At 37.2% G+C, this 26534-nt stretch overlaps 1 protein-coding gene across 1 annotated transcript in view; it reads left to right on the top strand.

The window, feature by feature from the left end:
• The first annotated feature begins 1111 nt into the window (after positions 1 to 1111).
• poc1a (POC1 centriolar protein A) overlaps positions 1112 to 26534 on the top strand; it is an 89060-nt gene continuing 63637 nt past the window's right edge. Inside the window, exons 1-7 of the mRNA XM_017692711.2 lie at positions 1112 to 1521; positions 2163 to 2247; positions 2889 to 3060; positions 10938 to 11117; positions 11879 to 11986; positions 12704 to 12819; positions 18064 to 18197. Coding sequence (XP_017548200.1) covers positions 1507 to 1521; positions 2163 to 2247; positions 2889 to 3060; positions 10938 to 11117; positions 11879 to 11986; positions 12704 to 12819; positions 18064 to 18197 — 810 coding nt within the window. The 5' untranslated portion in view covers positions 1112 to 1506. The remainder of the gene's footprint in view (positions 1522 to 2162; positions 2248 to 2888; positions 3061 to 10937; positions 11118 to 11878; positions 11987 to 12703; positions 12820 to 18063; positions 18198 to 26534) is intronic.

The raw sequence follows: 26534 nt of genomic DNA, 5'->3' as shown, positions 1-26534 counted from the left end.
ATATATATATATATATATATATATATATATATATATATATATATATATATATATATATTTGTAGTTCTATTAAAATTTTTATGTTTAAGTGCAAAAACAAAGCAGCAAACTCGGGCTGTGTCCGTGTTTTCTCCAGTAAGTTGTAATAACAGAATATTCATACTGAAGTAGCTGCTCTTCAGAACCTGCATTATGAATCTCTAGTAAACAATTAGCATATTTCTCATCGTTTAGCTTTGCCTACGGAATAAAATCAGCGAAAATGTAAATATCCATGATAAAGGTGACGTTAATTTTATGCATGCATTATTTCTGAAGTGGCAAACGGGTTTAAACATTGTGTTTTGACATTCATGATGTTTTCTTATTTGTGGTTTGCTCTTCTTTAAGAACAGAATCTACTTAAACTCAAGAGCACAAAGGTGTGAACATTTTTACGCTTTAAGAACAAGTCATGAATCTGACGTAGACTTTTTCTGCGAACCTTTGTGAAGAACACATTTAACAAAATTAGGAACATATCGGTGAATGATGTCCCAAGTATTACTTTCACAATCTGAAACTTTTATTTTGACAAAAAAACAATCGCTGAGGACTTCCATTGCTGACGTCTTTAGGAGGCGGGGTTAAAGGACGGTTCGGTTTAGCAAACCGATTCTTTCAAACCATTAACTCGGATTCTTCGATTCCCTGATTCACGATGCTTTTTGCTTAACATGAGAAATCTAAATAAAAAACCCATTCAGTCGAAGTGTTTAGTCCCATTCCACGTTTCCTTGATTCACAATGTTTTCTTTCTTAACACGAAAAAACATACTAAATCAAACGAACCGATCCTTCCTAACAGTTTAGCCCTGTTCAACGACTCTTTGATTCGCGATTTTTTCATACCATGCTACAATGGCAGTGCGCTATGTTAAAATGTTATTGCGTTACATATTCAAACCACTGATTAAAACATTAGTCGCGAAACTAACGCGCGCAGATGCCGCAGAAAGTTTCGATTCAGTTGGTCTTGTGAAATGTCTCGATTCATTGAACGGAACCGGTTCAATAACGATTCGTTTACAAGTCGGCGCGGAAAACAAAACTCGCAGCGGTTTGTTGTTACTGAGCGCAGGACCTGCTGAGCTGTGTCTGCTCCGGGGCCGATTTGCAAACCTTAGTTTTTGGATTTAATCGAAATATATGTTCTGTATACCCTCAAACAAATAACTAGTTTGTTCTGAACTGTCAAAACGTGAAGTTGAGCCTTTTAGCTATGTAAACACCTGTTACCGGCAAGCGGGAGAGGGACTTAACCTGGCTAACGCTAAGCTAACTGTTTACATATCAAGTGACAATTGTGGCTCATAGCAACGCTAACTGTTATAAATACAACTAACGGTGCTTTAACGTTTCTCAGACGTATTTGCTAGTTTCTGCGCTGCTTTGCTTTTTCACGTTAATTATTTAGTCAAATTAACGTCTTGGTTTTCGAGTATTTTTATCTTTTCAAAAAGAGAAATGAGCTGCGCTTTGGTAAGTGTTGATTCATTAACTAGCTAGCCAAGCTACACACTTTAAAAAGATCGTTCTTCTGTAAACGGAATGGATTTATTCTGCTTAGATCAATAAATTCTAGCTTTATATACACCAATTTGCGTGTTTAAAAGGCTCTTTGCATCGTGAGCATGGTGAAAGGGTTCTTGGGATTGATGGAGAATGTGTTGTATAAAGTTCTGTATAGCACCAAAAAGGGTTCTGCTACTGCTACCTGAACCATCTTTGTAAAGTGTGTAGTAAGGTTAGCTTAGTAATCTGTAAAGATGGGCGATATGGCAAAAATATCGTGAAACTTAAAGAAACGTTCACAATACACCCTCTTTATTTTTTCATTAGAGCTACATAAAAAAACGTACTGAACACAATGACTTTTAATCAATTTTTAACACTAAATCCAGTTAAACGGGACAAATTTAACTCTCTTTATAGTGAAGCATGCAGATGGTCTACTAGTACTGACGAAAAACACTGTATGTTTAGGAAACCATATTGTATTAAATAGTGGCATAATTTATTCTGATAGTGCTATATATTGTCACATTGCCCAGCCGTAGTGATGTCATATCTACTTACACCCTGTTGGCTCTTTTGCCTATTAAGTGCTTTTGTTTTCTCAGGATGATCCGACACTGGAAAGGCACTTCAAGGGCCACAGGGACACTATAACCAGCGTTGACTTCAACTGTAACATGAAGCAAATAGGTGTGGTACAGTTTCTTGTATTTTTTTTGTTGGTGTTTTTATAAAATGTGTGACCAAGTGCAACGTACAAACAAGTACAAAGCAATAAAGTAAGAAAAAAAAAAGAAGTAAAATATGGATCTGTAACAAAGTCACAGTCCATCTATGAAAGAAAATATTCTATATAAATTTATTCTATATAAAAAGAAAATAAATTGTCTGTATTAAGGAGGTATCAGATAAGTTAGATGTCAATGGATGTGGTCAAGGTTCTGGCCTTTTAAGGTCCATCAAACACATTCAAGAGTGTCATGGTGAAGTGTGTCCTTAATCCAAAGAGAACGAGTTGGCGTGATGTAGCACTATTAGACGTCTAGCCAAAAGAGTAAGAAATGGCATGAAAATGGGATTAGAGACTGCCTCTGTAAGGGGGAGAATTCCAAACAGGGCTGTAAATGCATTAGATTTGCATTGCACATTCAAAACCAGTTTCATCCATTTTATCTTTATTAAACAGATACATGAACTGAATGTTATCTCATCGGCTAATCAAAGTTCTGCTGTAAAATCAACTCTGCTCCATGAGAGCTTCTGTTTAAGACTGAACAATGGAAAAGTTTTGATTGTAATTACTTTGGTTTTTGGTTTAATGTTAATTCTAGCCACTGGCTCCATGGACTCCTGCATAATGATCTGGAATCTGAAGCCGCAGATGAGGGCTTACAGATTTGTGGGACATAAGGACGCAGTGACGTCCGTTCAGTTCTCCCCTTCTGGTCATCTGGTGGCCTCGGCATCCAGAGACAAGACGGTCCGTCTGTGGGTACCCAGCGTGTAAGTATCTGTCTCTGCACCTCTTGATTTGATTTTAATTCAGGGTGCAATTTTAGAAGCGATTATTGAGTCTTAGCTTTCAGCACAGCTATAAAAATTGATAGTGTTTAGCGTTTTGTGATGTGATGAGGGCTAGGCAGTATGAAACTATTTATCATTATCATGATAAAGATGTCAAATTCTGCTTTTCCATGCATATAAATGTGATCTGTGCTTAAAGAACAATAAAAAAACTGTAAAAAGCAGAATAGCTGAATTGATCTTGTATAATTGGATTTAATGCAGGGTGAATGAAATCATATGTTAAATACGTTTCTTACCCAAAAGCATCGTGAGGTGCTGAGTGACTTAAGAAGTGAAAAGAAATAATAGATTTTGTAGAAAGTGAAGCCACTGTGTTTGTGCTTATTAGACTAATAAATGCTTCATATTTGTGATATGTGTATAATTTCCTATTGTGTCTGACAAGACCCTGTTCATAGCACAATTAAAAACACTTTGCAAACTCGCAAACACGGAAAACACTTTCATCAGCATGACTACATCGGAGCTACATTTTACAAACGCACTGCAAATGAAGAAAACGTTGGAAATGCTGCAGAGCCAGTCACAACACAATGGAAAAGTTTCTGAAAGGGTTCAAAGGGGTTGGAATATCTATGATGGAAAATCACTGACAGAAGTAGAGAAGACCTCAGACTCTCAGACACTCACACCCCCAGTTCATGGTTAACCTGGCTGGCTCGTTTGCTGTCTGACATGTCACAGCTGTACTGTGGTAGTTAATCTGGTGTTTTACATTAAAGTCTACAGCTAATTCCCATTACAATACAGTCATGTCAGTAATCTGTTCAAATAAAAGTTAACTTAAATTTACTGGTGAATGTTCTTGCTGCATAGAATTTAAAAGTGAGTGTCTTGCAGAAACACCTTCGTTGTTTTGAGGCTGGCTTATCAGCGTTTCTGAAGCTGTATGTGTTTTTCTGTATTTGCAGTGCATTTATGAAATATGGCACTGTATCGTCATTTCGATGAAAGTGTTTTCTGTAGTGGGCTATGCATAAGACAGAAGTCCTGCTTCGTAAGACAAACCCCTGGTGATTTGTAGCCCAAATCATATTTCACCCCTTACCTTTACCACTTAGCCCTTCCCCGCATTCATGTCTAGGGGTAGGGTGTCCCGATTCTTGTCGAGATTGAGGGATAGGGTGAATCGTTAGGGCTTTATGGCTCTCTGAACAGAGGTTTTTTAGAGACACACTCTGAACAGTGTTATGAGGGGACAAAAAGGAAAAGCAGCAAAATAGCTGCACAAGAGACCAAAGAAACCCACAATCTTGAGGGTTTGCTCAGTTAAAAAAATTAGCCATTGTATCATCTTAGTTTAAAGTTCTGATGCCTGAGGTGCCAGAATGGGTGGGTGATAATAAATAATTGTCACTCTTTGAAGGTATATGATTTCCTAAATGTAACTAAAGTCCAGCAGTGAGGGTGCTGAACTTTACCCTCATCTGCTGTCACTGCAGACTGGCAGACCATTAGTAGCCTGTTAATCAAGTAATGTTCTTTTTATTTGAGAGCTGTTCCATTCCTAGGAAAGATTTCAACCACTACCACTTGTAATTCAGTTCCACGGGGCAATATGACACTCAAAAGCAAGGGGTAGGGGTAAAAATAAGAAATGTTTTCGGGCTGTGTCTTTACTGTGCACATGCACTTTGGAACTGTGACAGCAGAGGTCAGCAAATATTCATTTTTGTGTAAACACTATTGCTTGAATCATTTCCTTATGTTACTTTAGTCTGAATTTAGCAAAAAAATTTAATTGTTCCCGTTTCATGCCATGCGTGTGTTCTTAATAACCAATAATTCATTTTTAAGTATGTACTTGGGCTATAAAAGTCTCTAAATAGGACGGAAGGGTAGGCAATTAACTAGGTTTCAATGACATATTTGGAAAAAGCACTTGGCAGAAATCTGTAAACAGTTGTTTTGAACACTCGTTCATTGTCACTGTTAGAGAGCGAGCTCAGGTGCGCTCTGCTACTCTCTGGTGTTTTGGTGAAAGGGAAAAGGCTTGAGTATAATAAATGGCAGTGCGATAGGCTCTGAATAATTTAGCACATGGAATTGAGAGAGGGCTTCCACAGACAGTCCCAGCATGTGCTGAGTGCATTAATGCAGAATCAGAATGTCTGATAACGATGATGAGCTCATTAACAGTACTATGTTGGTTGAAAGCAAAGCCAGGTGATTTCATGGTATCATAATGCACAGAATTCTTCAGAGATTGTCATGAGATGTTAATCTCTAGCAGTGGCAATATGCACACTTCTTGATTTGATTCCGATTCAGGGCGCCCTGTGACTTCGAAAGCTATTCTTGACGAATCTCCAGTTTTTGAGTCTTCTTTTTCAGAAGTAATGGAAATGTTTAACTGTGTGTCATTAGCATAGCTACAAAAATTGGTGTGCTGTTTCATGATGGAGGGCTCTGGCAGAATGACAGTATTTAGGGTTATCATGATAAAAATGTCATGATTCGCTTTCCTGTGCATATAGTAGATGTGGTTGGTACTTAAAGAACAATGAAAAACTACAAAGAGGGCATAAAAGGTCTTGTGTAATTGGATTTAATGCAGTGTGTATGAAATCATTTGAATGAATAGTTTTAATAATGTACAAAGTGCAGCTGCTGTTTTTTGTTGTTTTATTTCAACTTTCAGATTTCAGAAATGGTAAATATTGAAACATATGTGTCGTAAAAAAGGTCTTAAAATATCACCATATTATTGTTTTGCCACTAGTTTCCTGATGACAACACCTGAAGGTAACATACAAAGAGAAAAACAAAGGCCCTAAAACTGAACCTTGAGGGACAATGTTAACATTTTTACTGAATGATTTCCCCCAAGGAATATAATTTCTAAATAATATTAATAACGATAATAATAATTACTATACTAGAAACGAGTAATACAATAATACAGTAATACAATTAAAGTGAAACATAGCTTTACTGATTCTTGTAGAATATTTCAGGCATTTGGCATAATATTACAAAATGAAAAGATCTGAAATCCAGTTGCAGCCCTAAATGTATGCTCAGACCAGCAGTGACTTTTTGCCTCAAATCACTGGTCACTTATCGCCTGTGGATGTTTGTGAACTTGAGCTGATCACTAATTGCAATGGTTTTATTGATGCCACGCCATACTTTACTAGCTAGAGGCTATACTGTTTGACCACAGATTGGATACCATCCTGCCCTGTTTCTACCACAAATCAGAGATGTTCATGCTGAAAATAAATCTCCTGGTCAGAGATCGCTTGTCTGTAACTTTAAAATCCTGTGTAGTGCATCAGTGTCTGCACAGACAGTATGAGAAGAAAACGGTGTTTGGTTTTCGCGATTGCTGCTGTCTGTTTTCGGCTAAAACCCCAGCACTGTTCCTCTCCTTCATTTGTAGTAGGAAAAAATACACTGATCAGGCATAACATAATGACCAACTCCTTGTTTCTATGCTCATTGTCCATTGTATCAGCTCCACTTACTATATAGGTGCACTTTGTAGTTCTACAGATACAGACTGTAGTCCATCTGTTTCTCTGCATACTTTGTTAGTCCCCTTTTGCCCTGTTCTTCAGGGGCCAGGACCCCATGGACCCTCGCAGAGCAGGTACTATGTTGGTGGTGGATCATTCTCATCACTGCAGTTACACTGATGTGGTGGTGGTGTGTTAGTGTGTATTGTACTGGTACCAGTGGATCAGACACAGCAGTGCTGTTGGAGTTTTTAAACACCTTAGCAACCAACCAAAAATATGCAGCCAAGACTGTCCTATGGGCATCGTCCTCTAGACGAGACTAGAGGAGCTATCGTCTCTGGCTTTACGTCTACGAGGTGGACTGACAAGGTAGGAGTGTCTAATAGAGTGGACAGTGAGTGGACACAGTGTTTAAAAACAGCAAGCAGTGTTTAACACAGCACCTGTGAGACGCAGCGCAACATTTGGAGTGATGCAGAAACCAACTACATACTTGACGAAATTTTAATATTTAAATATTCTTCATCCTCTCGATAGTTTATTCATATTTTCCACTAAAGTGCCTAAAAAATGCTCATGACGTATGAGTTTTACATTACTTTTACATCCCGTCTTATTCTGTGAGTGTAGAGGCTTGTAAAGCAGAAATCTGATTACTGCCTGACTGATGTAGACCTGGCGTTCACCCTTTATCTGATTAACGATTTGTAGTTTGTGATCATCAGCTCTCATTGAGAATGAGTGAATTCCAGCTGCCGATACAGATGTGATGCCGATATCATTGTTTATCCACAGATAAAATCAGAGTTGCATTGATAGTTGAAAATTCCAGATTCACCAGTTTAAGGAAGACCACTCAGCCACTCTCCCACCTTCCATCTGAGAATGACTAACATTCACACAGCTTGGTGTCCTCAATAGGAAAGGCGAGAGTGTGGGAGTTTAAGATGGTACATAAATAACTTACTCTTTAGAAACCACATAATCCTGTTTCTGGAGAGCTCTGAGTGCGAGGCTGTGAGCTGTTCTGTCTGTAGTTCAACCCTGATACGATATGTTTGTTCTCATGTAGCCTTGGTCCTATTCTGATAAAACTTGGAAAAAGAAACTTCAGCTCAGTTGTTTATTGATTAATGTAGTGATGAAAGTTCTGACTGAAAACCAAAAACCTTTTTCTTCTGTAACCGAAAACCTTTTGAATAAACATAAAAATAAGATAATTAAGAAAATTCATTTTTATTATTTATTGCATTTGATTACAAACTGAGCTGACAATACAAAAAAAATCTATGTAAAGTGTGTGTGTGTATATATATATATATATATATATATATATATATATATATATATATATATATATATATATATATATATAGTTGGAATTAACCACAAATACAAAATAAATAAGCTGATAGCATTAAAAGCAACTCCAAAGCACTGTCTTTTTAAAAACTATTAAAAAGTCCTTTATTGTAGTGCCATTGTCATATTAAACCTTTAAAAACTCTATTATAGCAACAAGCCTTCGTCAAGGAGTCAAAATTATGTTTGTTCTTCTTCAATCCAAAGAGCAGCACAAACCGACAACACTATTAAAAATGATGGCTCTTCAGGGGTTCTTAAATAAAAAATGGTTTTATATAGAACCATGAGTGCTCAAGGAACTCTTTACATGATTAAAGGTTTTTTTCCGTTATGAAATGAGTTCTATATAGCACAAAAAGGAGTCTTCTGTTGTTAGGATGACAATTTTGTAACAGTAGAAGAACCCGTTTTGGTGCTATATAGAACCATATACAACACATTCTCCATCAGTCTGAAGAACCATTTCACCATGCAGAGAACCATTTAATTGTGCAAAAGGTTCTTTGAGTGTTCGTGGTTTTATATAGAAGCATTTTCTTTACTAAAGAACCCTGTTTTTTAAATGTGTAGATTTGAATTTGAAAGCATTCCTATTTAAATAATGTTTGATTTAAGCATTTCTTTTCTGAATCTGTATTGAAAATGTGTCATATGTTGATGCAGAATCGACAGTGCGTGTCGTTATACCACTACTTTTAGGTCATCTCTCTGTTTTAGAGGTCATTATACTTGCAAATGCATTGACTGCTACTCATATTTTTTATGATTGCTGACTGATGCTTATTTGAATGATGGTTATTTGAATAATACTCAGTGACAATGTCAGTAAAGGCTCCATCACAGTAACATACTTCTGTCATCTTCTTTAGTCAAGCAGCGAAAAAGCACATATGCCTGTATCATTCACATGCAAATAAATGAGTTGTTGGATAGTGTCTAGACATCTACTACACATCTCATGTTTACATCTGAGCAGAATGCATTTCAGTAAGCATGCAGGAATATAATGCCTTTATACCAGGACCAGAACAGACTAATAATGTTTTAGCTTTCTTGGTTAAAGCAATAAGCCATGAGGGGCCGTGTGCTACTCTGGTGCTACTCACCACTTGGTAAGGGTGTTCTTAGGCACAATACAAGGTGGAGTAAAATCTTCCCTGTGATACTTTTTTTCAGAAAAATATTTAAGTTGTTAATAATAATCGACCCTATGGCCCAGAAGGATAAGCGGCTTAGAATATGTGTGTGTGTAATAATAATTGACATAAGTATGCCGCCAAGAAATATAGTTTTAATGTGTGGTATCATTGCCATGGAACCGTTGACCGCTGAATGAGGAAAGGAATGTTGTCAGCCATCACGGTATACTGCAGTCATTTCATTAACTTTATAACTTTTTGCTGTATAATAATGAACATATGACAGCACAGCACTGTTTAATGCAGAACCTTTCACTTTATGAGTACTTTTTGGTCACCAGATTACAACACCAGATTACATCTGATTTAGTACCAATCAAGCGGCGACCCTCTTCCCACGCTGGGGCTGAATCTCAAAGGGCTCCCTACTCTCTACATAGTGCATTATGCAGGAATTTAAATATTGGAGCCTTTAGCCCAACAGCGCATAATACAGATAAGAAATAGTCGTTAAAATAGTCAGACAGACACATACATCCAATAGTTCACTATTTGGCTATAGAAGCTAGAACTTCACAACCTCCAAAACTAACGCACTATTAGGGAGTACGGTGCCATTTGAGACTCATTCTGGGTTTGGTGCTACTTCTGTCTGAAACACGACGTTTGAAGCATGTAAGGCATTAAATGGGCATTCTTTTGTCTTTTATGCTGCCATTTTACAGTAAATTATATTGTAAATGCTCCAAGTGTGTGATGTTAATGATGAAGTTGTTCAGCATGTTTGCTATCTTTTAGCCTGTTAGCTAACTCACCAGCCTTGTTCTAGATAAGAAAATAAGCTGTCAGCCCCTCAGTTTAAACAGAACCAGATTCTTACTTCCTCAGTACAGCCGGTACTCCATGGGGGCAGCATGAAAGTGAAAGGTTATTCCTTTAACAGCACAAGGGTTTTTTGTGATGTGCTGCAGTGATGCAGAGTTTGGTCACTGATGGTGGTCATTAGGTGTGTATATTGTTCAATTTACAATGGCTTTGAATGTGGCTCAGCCAATCAGATTTAAGGACGGGAACAATCCATGTTATAATGCCAATTTTTATAGCAGTGGAAATCACTGCAGGCACCACAATGCAATATCATCACAATGCTTGACCCATGATTTTATTTTATTGCAATATTAATAGAGTTTAAAGATTTGTAGTGAGTGAACTTTGAACTTTTTACTGTGTTTTCTACTGGAACAAAACAGAACTTTGAAACAGACAAATCAGCATTCAAAAAAAGTACTTTATATATTTAGCTGGTGCTTTTATCTGTGCAGTAGACCAACAGTGTTTAAGTTTACAATGGCAGGTCAATGGCGCATTGCAGCAAAACTAACTGACCAGTATTTCTTAACCGTGGTGGTGATAGGAACCAGGGGTCACCATGGCTACAACCGAAATATAGACATTTTATTTACTATCCAAAACCACCAGAGGACCTACATGTGTCTTCTGAGTTTTTATGGAATGTTGATGATGGGAAAATTGTAAATAGGGTAAGTTTCACTAGAACGGAACATTTCACACCAAACCACTCTCTAAACGACTCTATTGACATCTTAACCAATTAATTATGCAGGATTTTTTTTAAATTGGTGGATTTCGAATCAGTACATGTTAAACATGTAATAATTAAATACTGAAATATTGATTCTTAGGTTTTATGTATCACTGCTCTTTTTAAACAATGTTACAGTATATTGAATTGAAATTTCCTGCAAACATCATTTGTCATTTCTTTTGTCCTTTTAAACCAATCTCTCGTAATTCTGTGTTTCAGGAAAGGTGAATCCACAGTGTTCAGAGCTCACACTGGTACTGTCCGCAGTGTCAACTTCTCCAGTGACGGACAGTCATTAGTGACCGCTTCCGATGATAAAACCATCAAAGTGTGGACTGTCCATCGACAGAAGTTTCTCTTCTCCCTCAGTCAGCATATCAACTGGGTCCGATGTGCAAAGTGTGTAAAGCAAATTACAGTTCATGTCTACATTGTATATATCTATTCTTTTTTTTCCCACCCCTTTTTGTCATCACTACAAATATGGGTTTTCGAATATTTTTTGCAAACCTACTGACAACTGGAATGGATGATGTGATCTTTTTCAGGCCCTAATACTCAGGGTTTTAGTGTCCGCATTTAAGAAAAGAAAAAGAAGGCTGCATTTAAAAAAGATCATTTTAGATTTTTTGGGCCACGATGCTTTCTAGTTATGCACAGGTGGGCCTTGGGATAGAAAAGATTGGGAACCCCTGCTTTAGAGCACACTTTTGTCATGTGCTGGATGTTATAAATATCCCACTCACTCATTAGTCATGCATATACGCCAGAGCTGCTATCAAGAAATCTGGCACTGTCTTTAGATTAAACTCTATTCTGAAATCTGCTCAGTTTCAGTGAGGTTCTCTTATTCATCAGTTGGTGAGTGGATTGCAGAGCTGTTTGTGTCGTCTGTATGGGGGAAGTATCTGTAATTTTACGGCTGGCTAACAGAATGAAGTTAAGGATAAATTAAGTGTACGTTGTTTTTTTTTTGTTGTTTTTTTTTTCCCCCCCCATATAGCTCAGTTAGGGAACCACTGCACTAACACATTCCCAGAGAATGTAACCTGATTTTCTGAGATGCTTGTCCTTATAAAACATCGTTCTGCTTAAAGTTATACAGAATATTTAGATTTTCTGTTGAGTATATGTGATTCCTGACCTCTGATTATTTACAGGTTTTCACCAGATGGCAGATTAATTGTATCTGCTAGTGATGACAGAACAGTGAAGATCTGGGACAAGAACAGCAGAGAATGCATTTACTCATTCTGTGAACATGGCGGGTAGGTGCTCTACAGTTCTGTACAGAACATGACAAACATTTCCAGTACTTTAATACCTTTTCATTTCATGAGCGCTGTAGTGTACAGTTAGACACTAAAGCGCATCTGTTGCCAGGCAAATTTTATGCTGACCATATTGCATCTATATATTTGTTTTACCTTAAATGGTGCAGCAGTTACATTCTGGTGCCTAACTCTAGTGCAACTGTTGAAATAACCGGTGTCTGTGAAGTCAGCAAAGCTAATAGAACAAAACAGTCACCCTGCTTCACAGATGGAGTAATAAATATGCGATAAAAAGGGCTGTAAGGAATGATGGTACAAGATTCCTCTTGAACGTTGTACAGGTCTGCAGCTTCAGAAGCGTTTACTTGAGCTTATTGCTGCCCAAGGACATTTGACCAGCTCTTAAATCCAAGGGTTCACTTACTTTTTCCACCAGCACAGTGGATGTTTTAGGTAGTGTGCACATTAAAGACATGACATATTATAGTTGTTTGTGTGTTATTAGTTATAGCACATTGTGTTTGACAGTATTTTTCACTTAAAGAACAAATTAAATTTTTTGACCAATTTAGGCAGAAAACTTGTTCCAAAGTGTTCACATTCTTTTTCTTGCCATTGTAGAAGTGGGTGGACAACTGAATGTAAATAAAAGCTGTGTGTTTTCAATAAAGTGGATCTGTTTTCGATTACAAAAAAATCTGTCATTTTCAGATATGTGAATTATGCTGACTTCCACCCCAGTGGTACCTGCATAGCAGCTGGTAGTACAGACAACACTGTCAAAGTGTGGGATATCCGCACCAACAAACTTCTACAGCATTACCAAGGTGAGTGAATGAAGCTTTACCATACATTTTTCTATCAGGGCACTCGTGATGGAGTTGATAGGAAAGTAGGCCATGGAGGTTTTGAAGGGCTGGCAGAGAGGCCAGGCGATACCTATTACCGTCAATATAACAGCCATTTCCAAATATTTCATGGATTCTTAGGATATAAAAATTATCATTAGGTTTGTTAATACGTTTGTGTTGATAATGTAATTGAGCCTGTCAATTAATAAGTTAACACTAAGCTAAATAAAAACTGACTCCAAGTAAAGTGCTATTTTATGGGTAATATTTTATATATAATGTTTGTTATCTTTCAAACACATTTCTAAATATATTACTGAAATTGACAAAAAGCAAATTTACATTGTGTCAGTGTTTCAGTGTACCAATATAGACAATGTACCACCTGGCACTGATTAGCAGGACATCTAAAATGCCAAAAGCAACTTTTAAAACTATATTTGTATTCATTCGATATGTTTAATTTCCTAGATTTCTCATAAATCGGTTTCTGAAAGGAGCAGCAAGCCTTGTGTTTTGTGAAGCATCAGTAAATTCATCCATGTATTGCAAAGGTATCATTAGTGAATTTCAGTGCAAAATGTCAAACATTCAAACCCATTGACTGACCTTACATTACCAAGGCCTCTGCTCACATTGTTATTGCTTAGAAAGCCATTAAGCGCTGAAATCAATATGATACCAAGTTGCATTCATGCTTGAATTGATATTAATGGATTAGAAGTTTGAGTTGGGGGGGATCGAACGCAAGGCCACTTATGTGGTGTCATCAGCTTGGCATGTGTCCAAGTCATGACCATTGAAAAGGTGAGGAACAAAGGGTTCTCTTAGCAGGATTGATCGGAGCAATCGGACAAAAGGCACCCAGCCTGACTCATGCTTAGACTTTAGTGGCGGTAATTACCCTTCCAGCCGTATGGTGAGCACACAGCCTTTGTCTTCTCCGGCTACCTGCACAGCTCAGCGCATCAAGAATTCCTACAAATAATGATCAAAGTGTCAGCCGTTTCAGGAAAGTAGGTAATATTTTAGTTCTGTCACTTGCCCATCTTTGCTCCAGTAAAGAACGGTTAAAGTACCAGGCAGCCTGATGATATGATCCTTTGATAACTCAAGGGTTCACTTTTTCTTCCTACTGACCGCTTGGTATTTTAAACTTTCATTGAAAGTGGAGTTTGCTTCTTCTTAGAACTCAAGTCAGAATATGAGACACAAAAAATGAACCTACATCTAAACTCATGTACACTCTTTTTGAATATGAAGATGAATGAATATGAATATGCATGATTTATGCAAATTGTAAATGCCTCCCTGCTGTTTCTGAGTCCATTGTAACTTTGATCATTAGAAATATTCAGCTTTTCTTATGCTCGATTTCACTCTGATTTGAGTCTTTACTCTAAACGTGCCTCAGTGCAGCGCTTGTGAACCGGAACTGCTGCTGGTTTAGTCTTCTTGCTAAGCTAAAATTAGCTTCTGGTGCTAATGAGAATATTAAAGCAAAAGCTTACAGCTCCACATAAAAAAAAAAAAAAAAAAAGAAGGAAGGTTTCATGTTACTCGCTCAGATTTGGCTTTATTCTCTAAACTCATCTCAATGCAGCATCAGTGAGTCAGAACTGCTGCTGGTCTAGGCTTCTTGCTGTGCTAATGCTTGCTTTCAGTGCTAACGAGGGCATTGAAGCACAAGTAGCTTAAACGAATGGCTCCATACAGAAAAATGAAGATTTACGCTCAGCTTTGAGTCTTTATTCTCTACATGTGCTTCAGTGTAGCATCAATGTAGAACTGCTGGTTAGCTTTCACTAAGCTCGCTCAGATTTGAGTCTTTCTTTAAATTTGAATCAGTGCAGCATCATTTAAGCAGAACCACTGGTCCTTAGGTTTCTAAGCTAACACTAGTCTCCAGTGCTAACAGGGACATTGGAGCAACAGTAGCTTCAACTAACAGCTCAACCAAAAACACAGATTTACTTGCTCAGGTTTGAGTCTTTGTTCGCTTAACTCACCTCAGTGTAGTGTCAGTAAACCAGAACTGCTGGTGGTTTAGCTTTCTTGCTAAGCTAACTAGCTTCCTGTTCTAACAAAAGATACTGAAGCAAACATAGCTTAAGCTACCACTTAAGGTCCACACACAAAAAGTAGATTTACTTGCTTAGATTTGAGTCTTTATTCTCTAAACATGCCCCAGTACAGCGTCAGTGAGCCAGAACTGCTGCTGGTTTAGGCTTCTCGCTTTGTAAACACTGGCTTCCCGTGTTAGGACATTGAAGCACAAGTGCACATGCCTCAGTGTAGCATCAGTGTAGAACTACTGGTGTAGCTTTCACAAAGCTTACATTAGCCTCTGATGTTAATGGCGATATAGATTAAAAGTAGTTTATGCTAACTGTTCCACAGAAACAGAGTAACTTGCTTAGCTTTTCTCCAAACTTGCAGTGCAGCGTCAGTGAGCTTGAACCACTGATAGTTTAGCCTTCTCGCTAAGCTAGCACTAGATTCCGATGCTAACGGGGAAGCTGAAGCAATAGTAGCTTAAACTAACTTAAGTTTAACACACAAAAACACAGATTTACTTCAGCATCATTAAAGCCTCAGTGAGCTGAATGATTATATGCTGTGCACTACTGCAGGAGAATCCTACCTGCTACTAGAACAGCTCTACAACATATTTAACAGTTTATTAGATAAGTGTGGAATATAAATGTGATACGTGTAATTGTAAATACTAAAAATCTGTTTACTTACTGCAGAGTTTAAAGTTATGTTGTTATGTTGGCGCAGACGTATTATGTAGCTGTAAGTTTACAGATGCTACATTGTAAACCTCTTATTAGCATATTAAATTTAAAGGTTTCAAACTTGTCTGAGAATGTACAACACTATGCTGCTCTGCGCCCACTGATCACAGAAAGTCTCTTTTTAGGGGAAAAATGTGAAATGCTATAATAACACATTTAATATCAGCTGTATAACTATAGCAACACAAGTAATCGAAGTTAACCGTTAAAAAGCACATATTTGAGTGGTCTTCAAATATTTAAACAAATGTACAAAAAGCATTTACAGTACTTCAATGTGTGTATGTCACTTAGCAATTCAAACTGTAGCACTGATCCACAAATAATAATTATTAACATAATTATCAACTAGCATTAACAAATCACTAGATAAGGAATATGTTGCTATTATGAATATATATGAAATGTATGTATGTACATGTGTGTGTGTGTGTGTGTGTGTGTGTGGGTGTGTGATCTCATTTTTACTCTACACCTACGCACACACCTCTTTTAATGCTCTACTTGTATTGCATCTGTGACATTGCTTCTAACACTGTGTTTACACTGTTTACTCAAGTTTTACTACCTCAGTAACTGCTGTGTTTATGTATGTTATCTGACTGTAAACTCACAGATCACAGCATGTTTAATATCTCTGCATTATCATGCAATCCTTATTCTCACTACCTCATGTCCAAAAATGAGTGCTGTGTTGGTGCTGACAAAATGTTTCAGATCAGATCAGATAAGATCAGAAGAAGTTTTATTGCCATTGTCAATGAACAGGATTCACAGACTAGGAATTTGCTTCGGCATGAAGGTGCAACATAAAAACAAGTAGTAATAGGCATGCAAAATTAAGTCCACATAAATAAATACTCTATTTGTTTGTTAAATATATTTTTGAAAAAATGCATTGATTCTTATTTATTATTATATTTCTTCAGTTGTATGTAGTTGTAATAAAGGTTGATGTAACTAATGTAACTGGACGGTACTGACTTCTGTGATCTGCATTGTACTTTGGGTCATTCCACTAGAATGTCAAAGTCCAATTTGAACCATTTTCAAATTTTTTGCTTAAATGTATCATTGATATGTATACCTCACAGTCAAACATGTAATGGGGTTGAGTGTGACGGGGTTGTGATTTTTGCACAAAATGGCCGCTGCTCTACATACTGTATACCAGAGAGAGAGCACATGGCATGCATGAGATTCAGAATTAGCATATAGTTTTGAAATAAAAAAAACTTTTTTTATAAGTAATAGTTTTCTATTTTTATTTCATGTGACGGTGTTGAGTCACTGAGTTTGGCGACCACAATATCACAAGATAAATGACCAAAATTAAATAAAAGAAGGAAGCCACTTGCCTGTCTTTGCTGTCCTGTTGTCCAAAAGACTTGAGTGATGTCACTTCTTGATGTATATGGATCATATGGTTCATACCATTGTTTTTGTGGGGGAGATTCATTTGTGTTACGGGGTTGAGGGGTTACTTGGGTACAGAACTAAATAATGTGATTTTAATAAATAATTATCAATTAATTTTGAAAAATAATATCACAAACAATTAAACACAGACAGTTGTTTAGGTTGACATCAAAATATATGGACTTTTTTATAGTTGTATTTGGTATATTCTAAGTATACTTTCGTTGAAGGCCATGAGGGACATGACAAAATAGGTGGTGTCAGCAAAAATAAATAAATAAACAAAGTTCTCATAAAAAGATCAAATAAAAAAAAAATACACTGTAATAAAGGAGATATTTCAATGTATGTGTAAAGCTGTTAAAATATATATTTTTGTGACCCAGTAGATAAAATACACCTAAAGAGGAGATGAGGACTCAAAATGTGCCATTTCCATGGAATGACCCCTTTACATTAATCATGGACGTATGCAGTAAGACACAATGTATTTCAAATAAACAAGCTATCAAATCATAACTGCATTTTCACAGAGTATCAATATCTACACTCACTCACTGTTAAAAGTTCATTTACTAATATTCAAAATTAAGATACTGGAACACATTCATTTCAAACAGTGAAGTGCATTAGACAGGATTTGGGCTGTTTTCATACATTTTCATATGGATTTGATAAACTTTTTGTTTGTTTGTTTTTTTTTTTCCCTTCCCACTTTTCTGAAGCTCCCACTAAACACCACTCACTATAGTTAACTGTCAGGTTCTGATTACCATTAGCAAAGAACACAGAACAGAATTCAAAACTAAAAATAAAACACTTGGACACAGGAGCACTGCTGTTTTATAGATAATAATATATTGCCAAACTGAAAAGCAGTACCACAGTGTGTCTGTCAGGCACAGTGTTGACAGTGTACCAGTCGGCAATACATTGTTTCTGTGTGGAGAGTCGTGAGTGCTTTATGGGGTAGTTCATGTTTTTGTTGTGACCTTTGCAGTGCACAGCGCGGTGGTAAACTCGCTCTCCTTCCATCCTTCTGGGAACTACCTCATAACAGCTTCCAACGACTCCACGCTGAAGATCCTTGATCTGGTGGAGGGCAGGCTTCTCTACACGCTGCATGGCCATCAGGTACATCCATCAGAACTCACCCTGTAAACCACAGAGCACACACAGGACCAGGGGCCATAAAACTTCTTTTTGTCTTAAATTAAGATCTGACAGGTCAGGATAAGATTTCTTACTACAGATGCAAATCTGATCTTAATTTAGGAATCTTGTCTTATCTTACAGTCTACAATCAACTGTCATGTCATGACATTTTATTTACTGTCCAGAAACAGTAGTGAACCTACACATGTCTTCTGAGTTTTATGTGGCACGTTGATGATGGTAAAATAGTGGAAAATCTGAAATAATAAGTTTTCTTTGGGGACTATTTTGCCTCTGTGTGTATCTCTTCACCATGAATGGATTGTAATTTCTAATTTTTAGCAATGTCATCAGGCAGTGTATTCATAACCGTTTCATGTAATAACTTTCTGTGAGGGAGCTTTTAGAGGTGGACATCTGGTTCCTGTTACCACCACTGTGAACAGTTCTGACTCAGTAAGTTTAGAACAGAGCATTTCATACCAAACCATTGTCTTGACTAATGTAAATTATGACCGTATCACAGAGTGTAAAACTCATCCTGGAACTGATCCATTCAAACCTCTGTGTGATCGCTGGAATGTGACTAGGCAAAGAAAAACTTAAAATTTTACTCATCATTGCTCTTTTTGGAGCGTGCTGAAATGAGCCCTCTCCTAAATGTGTTTTAAAAATGTCAAGGAAACGGTCCACCCACTCTCAGTGAGTCATGAGTGTTGGGAACCTTCAGACTCCAGAGTGCTGCTGGATTGTGTGTGTATTTGTGCGCTGGAGCAGAACGTAATGATAGCCCACTGGCATTGCTCACACTACTGACCCTGTCTCTGTGGGCGGAGTACTACTGTACAGTACATTAACTGCTTCTTTAAACCCAGCACACAATGCGTTTTATAGGGCAATTCCATGGATTTTTAAACATTTCTGCACAGTTCATTCATTTAGGTGTATAAACTGATATAATGGATGCAGCACAGATAATTTAATTTATTGTTTTTTATACATCTGCAAAAGTGCTACTCTCTGACCAGTTTCTCATGTCTAGATAGGAGTGGGTAATACAGCAAAAATATTTTATGATAATACTTAAAGACTTTTTTCTTGATACACAACATGTATTGTGATATTTAGTTTTTCTGAGATTTAATAAATTGTAACACACAAAATATAGCCTGTATTGTATAAAACTACTGTTATAGGTAGTAGTTTTATACAATTTATTACAAAGGTAATATTATTATTATCATTATTATTATTAGTAGTAGTAATAATAATAATAATAATAGAGCTTTGCTTATAAGCATCTTTCATGGAACTCAAGTTCAATAACAATTTGTAATAACATTTGCATGCAGTACGAATTTTTTGAATTGTTAACAGTGGTGGTGATAGGAACCAGACGTCCACATCTAAAAGCTTCCTCACAGAAAGATGGTCATGAAAAACTGTAAAACTATCTAAAGTGTATTTTTAAATGCTATTCAAATTTGAGGGATAGATGCTCAGGCAAATAAATAGATAGATGCTGAGTTCCCAAATAAAACTTATTAGTTCACATTTTCCCATCATCAACATTCCATATAAAACACAGAAGACACATGTAGGTTCACTCGTGATTTTGGATAGCAAATAAAATCTATATTTATGTTGTAGTCATGGTGACCTCCTGGTACAGTGGTTCCTATCACTGCCACTGTAAAGACATGTGAGTCATTTCACACCAAACCATTCCGAATCACTCTATTTGCATCTCACACACTCAATTATGGAGCAATTTTGGGAAAAAAAATAGCTTTTATTTTAAAGTCTGTTATTGTTGCTATTATTATAAAATACTGTCAGAATAATAAATAAATACATACATAATCAAATCTTGGTAAGAATAAACTGTTGAATTACAGTACCGCTGATAACAGCTTTATGTGCAATATGACAGTATATATTGTTATTTTGATAAATTATGTCACAATACAATAAGCTTTTCTTAACATATCATGTGTATCATCAGTACTTGTAGAAACTGACCAACTGCATGTTTCTTTATAAAAACTAAAATTAGTCCTGTTTAATTGGATTTAGTGACACATGCTCAATAAAATAATCGTGTTCACTGATTTTTTTTTTTAATATAGTGTTTTTTTTTTCTCTGTTCCAACTGATCACGTGTCCAAAAAATAAATATCGTGACCTATTGTGTATCATAAACATTTCTGCAAGTGTCACAATATCATATTTATACATTTAATATTAGTAAGCTCAGTAAGAATTTTTTTTATGCCTAGAATTATGTAAAAAGTGCAGAGACACCATTGATTTTAATAAAGTGTCCCGACATGATAGTCATGATGTTTTGTTTTTTTAACAGTCAGTGCTTTTCTCTGAGCTTAAGCTGCTTTTCTGCTGCATGGTACTGGCTCGACTCTTCTCACCTTTTTTGGTTCTCCATTTGACAAACCTGGTACCTAGTGCTATTTTTGGTTCCCCTCCATCAAGGTTCCAAGCTGCTACTGCAAAAAAAAAAACTGCAGACTGCTGATTGGTGGGAGAGAATCATCATCACCCTAAACACATATGCAAACATTAGCTACCTGGTTACCATACTCTCCTACATTGCCTTTGAGCTGCCAGAATTGTCTCGTCGTCTGAACTCTCATGTAGTTTGTCCCAAGCTCTTGTGTTTCTCATTGTCATCAGCCTCTTCTGAACAACATTTATCTCCTTCACATCATGACAGCTTCATGTAGCATGGCTATTACAACCAGCTTCATTGGCGGGGCACCATAGTGGAAAACAATATAGCTGGTACCAAAAGGGAGTATACACCAAAAAAATCATGGTTTTTCAAGGGTTCTTCAGTTTGGGGGAAAAAAAATGTTGCGTATAGAACTGTGAGCACACAAAGAACCCTGTGCATGATTAATGATTGAGGGATAGTGTGCTGTAGGTAGCTCTATATAGAAACAATCTTTATTAAGAGTGTGGAGTTGAGCCGGTACCACGCTGTGGAAAATCGTTAGTGAAAATATCTGTATTGCTCATCACAGCCTGGTGCTTAATCATCACATGAACACACAATTGTTCATTTTCAGACTGTTCAGATCTTTTTTTTCTGACTTCTTAGTGAGGTCACTGATGATGCTGTTCTGCTGTCTTCTGTTGAAATAGAGAAATACCAGCTATAAGCATTCCAACTCCACAGTATTTTGGAACAGAGTCAGAGTCCAGTATGTTGCCTCAACAGCTCCCAACTGGCATTCTAGTTTTAAAACTTTACCATCTGCATGCACATATTTTATGTGTATGTGTGAATACTATAAATAATCTCTGTCCAAAGAATAACATGCGTCTTTGTGACTTAACAGGAAAGGGCAAAATCATTGGTAACCTGTGATAGAAGTTGATGTAAAGAGATTTTGTTCTTTACATTTCATATTGAAATTTTCACAAATTGTAAAAGATGGCTGTGATGCTTAAATGATGTTGAAAATTAAAATAAAAGTATATTTTCTGATAAATTGATAATGTTATATGCCAAAAGATCTGGCCCCAATAGTACCCATTAATAATATGCGAACGGGGCAGTCGTGGGCTAGAGGTTAGGGAACCTTGACTGGAAGGTCGCCAGTTCCAAGCCCTGAACCAACAGTACATGACTGAGGTGCCCTTGAGCAAGGCACCTATCCCCAACTGCTCCCTGGGTGTTGCGGTTAGGGCTGCCCACCGTTCTGGGCAGTTGTGCTTGCTGCCCCCTAGTGTGTGTCTTCAGTAGTGTGGATGTGGTCTTTCACTGCACAGATGGGTTAGATTGAGGGAGTAATAGGGGTTACTTAATCAAAAAAACAAAAAAAGGTTGATCTAATCAATCAGTGAATAAATCAAGCTTTTAAACACACCTTAGATCAGCTCTTTAATTTAATTAAGGATCTCTGGCTTCCATCATACCTGATTCTTGTCATACGTCTTTGACACTTCCAGTCCACTTCTTACTTTGACGAGATTTGGGAGATAAATTTGGTGAAGGGTAGTTCTTCACATGCTGTCATGTAGGCTGTGTTGCATTTAATTCTAAGCTTTCTTCTCGGCTTTTTTTTTCTCCACTATGAGTTTTGCTCAGCTCAGCTGCTTTGTTTGTCATGTTTTGTGCTCGTGTTGAAATCCAACAAGCACGCAGCCGTTTTTGGTAGGCAGATGCATCCATGTGAGATTTTAGGTTTTCACATGAAAAATGGTAAAATAACATAGTAATAAATAGTTACCCATTACAAAAATCGAAAGAATGTTTATCATGTTTATCGGTGCTTTATTTTTTATTAGTTTACTATTTGTCAGTACAGTAGACATGTGCTGGTATTCAGTAATTTTGTATATTGTGATATTAGCATGCACAACAATTCTATAATAGACAGTTTAACGCACTATCACTGCGACTGTCACACATGTTGCAGTTGTTGTGAAGCAGATCAGCTCTGCTTTCACAAACTCAGACTGTGCTCTCAAAAGTTCAGTAAGTGTGACTTTAAGCTAAATTATTTCTTGAAGGTTTCCCTATAAAACTCAAACATACTGGGGGGGGGGCAAAAAGATACCTGAGTGTTGATTATAAGCCTTGCTTCTCAACAGTCTGTGTGTAGATTCCAGCAGTGTAGTGCTGAACTCATTGTAGGGTGAAAAAAAACGAACAGTTAGCTGAAAGCTAATACATAATGGAAAATTTCATATGTGCGCAGAAGTTAATATTATCGCAGGTAGTGTTGATTAACAGAGGCTGCTAATAAATTAAGTTTCCTCATAAACTATTTTAACAATGTTCATGATGGTTATACAATAGGCAGTGTGGTCCATTTTCATGTCAAAACAAAACAGGTTCTATATGTAAGTATTTGAGCAACAATAAAGATTATTGGCATTTTTCTGTATTCCTGTGTTTACCGTATTAGGATGCTATAAACATTCAACTTGTGTTTACGCTTTGGCAGAAGTTCATAAGTATCCCCAAGGCATCATGGGGTGCAGGAATAAGGTGGATATCTCAGCTGATGGTAAAAGCCTCTGGGTTCTACAGCAGGGTTCACAACTCTAGTACTGCCTTCATATAGTTCTGTATGATAATGATGGACACTGAACACTATGTGGACAGTTTATTTTCATTTTGAATGATTGTTTTATCATAAATGTTACACACACGCAACTATTTTAAAGTGACTTTCAGAACAATTACATAAACATTTACACTTACAGCATTTAGCAGACGCTCTTATCCAGAGCGACTTACAAGAAGTGTAAGTGTATATATGTAATAAATAGATGTAATAATGTTGTAAACTGTAATAAAAGGTTAGATATTCTGATAACTTGTTTCATATCTACAAATGCCTAAAACAAAACAGTACAAGTCAAAAACACTGAATTATTCTGTCCAGTGTAATGTTCATCATAAAATGTCATACTTGCACCTTGCATCATTCAGACACCTATGTAAAAGTAAAGAAAGATAGAATGTGCCTTCACACTTGTTTATCATCTACATATCCCTCTTGTTTATGGCTTTAACTGCTTTGACACATCTGTGTCTGTTTTCTTAGGTAATTTGCAGGGTGTTAATTAGTGCAGTAGTCAGACTCCAGTGTGTTTAGTGCTGGAGATGAAGAGAGTTCTCTAAAGGAGACGTAGGCCAGCTGTACACTTCAAACTGAATTTTTTTTTTTTTTTGGCAGAAGTACATATTTTTGCCAAAACAAAGAATTATTTCGAACTCATACCATGTGGTGTGCATCATCCTCTTCCATGGAGTGAGAACCCTCACTACCTGGTTTATTCTATTTGGGAATTTAATCCACTTATACTCGAGGTAAGAACCTCCACCTATCTGGAATATGAAGTGAACTATACTTGCGGTAAGAACCCCTCCTAACTGAGGTAAGATTGTAGTGTATATAGATAATTATAATGTAATGTTGATATAGATTGAAGGTAGTGAAATGGACTGTTAGGCTAACTGCTTCTCTATAAGTTGCTGCAAACTGATATAGTTGTTGGGTACAGATCAGTGTGCAGACAGTGCATTTTCACTTATGTCCTTGCCCTGCGCAGCATGACTGCTGTGGGTGAATTATTGTGAACTATTAGCTGTTTTATAAGGCACGTACTTTTGTCGATAACCATGCTGCTACCTACAGCCCTACAACCCTACAAGTCCTGTCACAATTACTACATAACTGACTAAATGTAATAATTTGAGATGATTGCAATAATTTCGGTTATTTTACACAGTAGTAAAGGTTCCACAACAAGTAGAATGTGTGTGTTTTGAATATGTTGAATTTTGGTGCATGTAAATAAAATAAAGCAAAAATAAGTGCTGTTTATATAAAAATAAATAAATAAACAAATTATTCCATACGAATAAGCCTGTGTTCACACCTGCAGCGGCTTTTCACTTCATCATCCTCATCGCCTGCTGTTTCCGAACTCAAGGTGAGCATAAGTTGGCACTGATGCCATGCTAATGCCAAAACATAACATCATACTTTACTAGCTAGTGGCCACAGTGCGGATACAAAATCAATTTCACCACAAATCAGATGAGTTTATGTTAAAAATAAATATCCTAGAGAGAAATTGCTTGTTTGTAAATTTAGTACCTGCATGGTGCATCCACTGTCTGTGCTGTTCCTCTCCTTCTTCTACAGAAGGTTTTAATGTTTAGGAATCAGAAAAGAGGCGCACTGCTTCACTGTGGTGGATGTTAAGCGCATACCACCCTGCACAATTCCCACTGGTGATCACCACGTTGTTTCATGCCTGCTTTGCATAAAGTTCAATTTTGCCCACTTTGGGTTGCCAGCCTTCTCACTGCCTCATGTCACCAGCTCTCATTGAAGATAAAATGACATTTTGCCCGCTTTGTAACATCAACATTTTGTCCTTATATTTTGACTCTCATGTAGCTTTGCATGATTCTGTGTAACTGTAGACATATCATATTGATAATACCATATTAAACACAGCTAGGAAACTATATGCCTAACTTCATACTTTTAAATTACATACAATGAAGAAGAAGACAAATCATTAATAATTTTTTTCCCCCTAATTAACTCCCCAATTTAGTCTTATTCCACTGTCTATTTAGGACTCCCCTAACCACATGATATCACCAGTGCTACGAACATGAAAGCTCCAAGGCAAACTGTGACTAAAGCAACGTCGTTGGACAGTTGAATGCACTCTGAGAAAAACACTAACCGCCAATTCTCTTACGTCAGCTAACAGACACCTGCGCTAACCAGAGTAATGGTGGGGACGGGCGGCCATTCTGCCCACCCAAAGAGAGCGAGGACAACTGGCATCCTGGCCACAGACAGCTATAGCATCACTACAGACCAAACTTGTGATCTCTTGATTGAGCCAACTCTTAGATGGTTGCTTAGATTCTGGAGCCCATTAATCAAAAAATATTAACATAGCAATTCATTGTCAGCCATAATTTTATGACTGTGAGCAGGACCAGTGCTTGTTGGTTGAAACTGCCACCTTGAATCAGAGAGCCAAACTCAGAAAAGACCACAAGGAGTTCCTGTGCTCAACAGCCAGTAGTGAAGAAGGAGCTCAGCAGGAGCCGATGTAGCATGGCAGAAGCTGCTGCTTGTGGCTCGGTGTAGACGGTCTGTTGGGTTCATGGACTTGTGAGACAGTCTGGCTGCGAGCAGTTATTAGTCAGCGACAGAATGGAACAGTTTGTCTCTCATGTGTTGCTAGGGCCTGTCTGCTTCTTTACCGGCATATTCATCTGTGAATCTGTTAACCGCAGCTTTAAAGCTCAGCCCAAGTAAGCAAGCACAGTCTCTACTCCAGCCTTAATAAATAGCACATATTAGTTTAGTTTTGTTCCATTTTTGACTTCCCTCCAGCTCTCCAAGCCTGTTCTCAGTAGAATATACGTCTTTGGCAGTAGCGCTTTAAATATTTGTCCGAACCTGACAAGAGCTCACTGCTCATGTGGGTGTAGATGCAATTTTCACAGATTTAACAGATTTTATCTGCATTTCCCCCAGTTTAGTTTTACTTCTTATTTTATTCTTGCTCCCACCTATTATTAGCGGAACACAGGTTTTGAAAATGTAAAGAATCATTAAGAGTGGTTTGGTGTGAAATGCTCTGTTCTAGAGAAACTTCAGAATTGCTCACAATGATGATGATAGGAACCAGATGTCCACCTCTAAAAACTCCCTCACATAAAGCATAAACAACTAGCTTTTGGCCTACAAAATATTTTTTAAATACCTACATGACACATGGGTACAGGAGGTCAAATAGTCC

Source organism: Pygocentrus nattereri, chromosome 21 (genome assembly GCF_015220715.1).
Source record: "Pygocentrus nattereri isolate fPygNat1 chromosome 21, fPygNat1.pri, whole genome shotgun sequence".
Classification (NCBI taxonomy): domain Eukaryota; kingdom Metazoa; phylum Chordata; class Actinopteri; order Characiformes; family Serrasalmidae; genus Pygocentrus; species Pygocentrus nattereri.
This window is presented reverse-complemented; position numbering and strand designations above follow the sequence as displayed.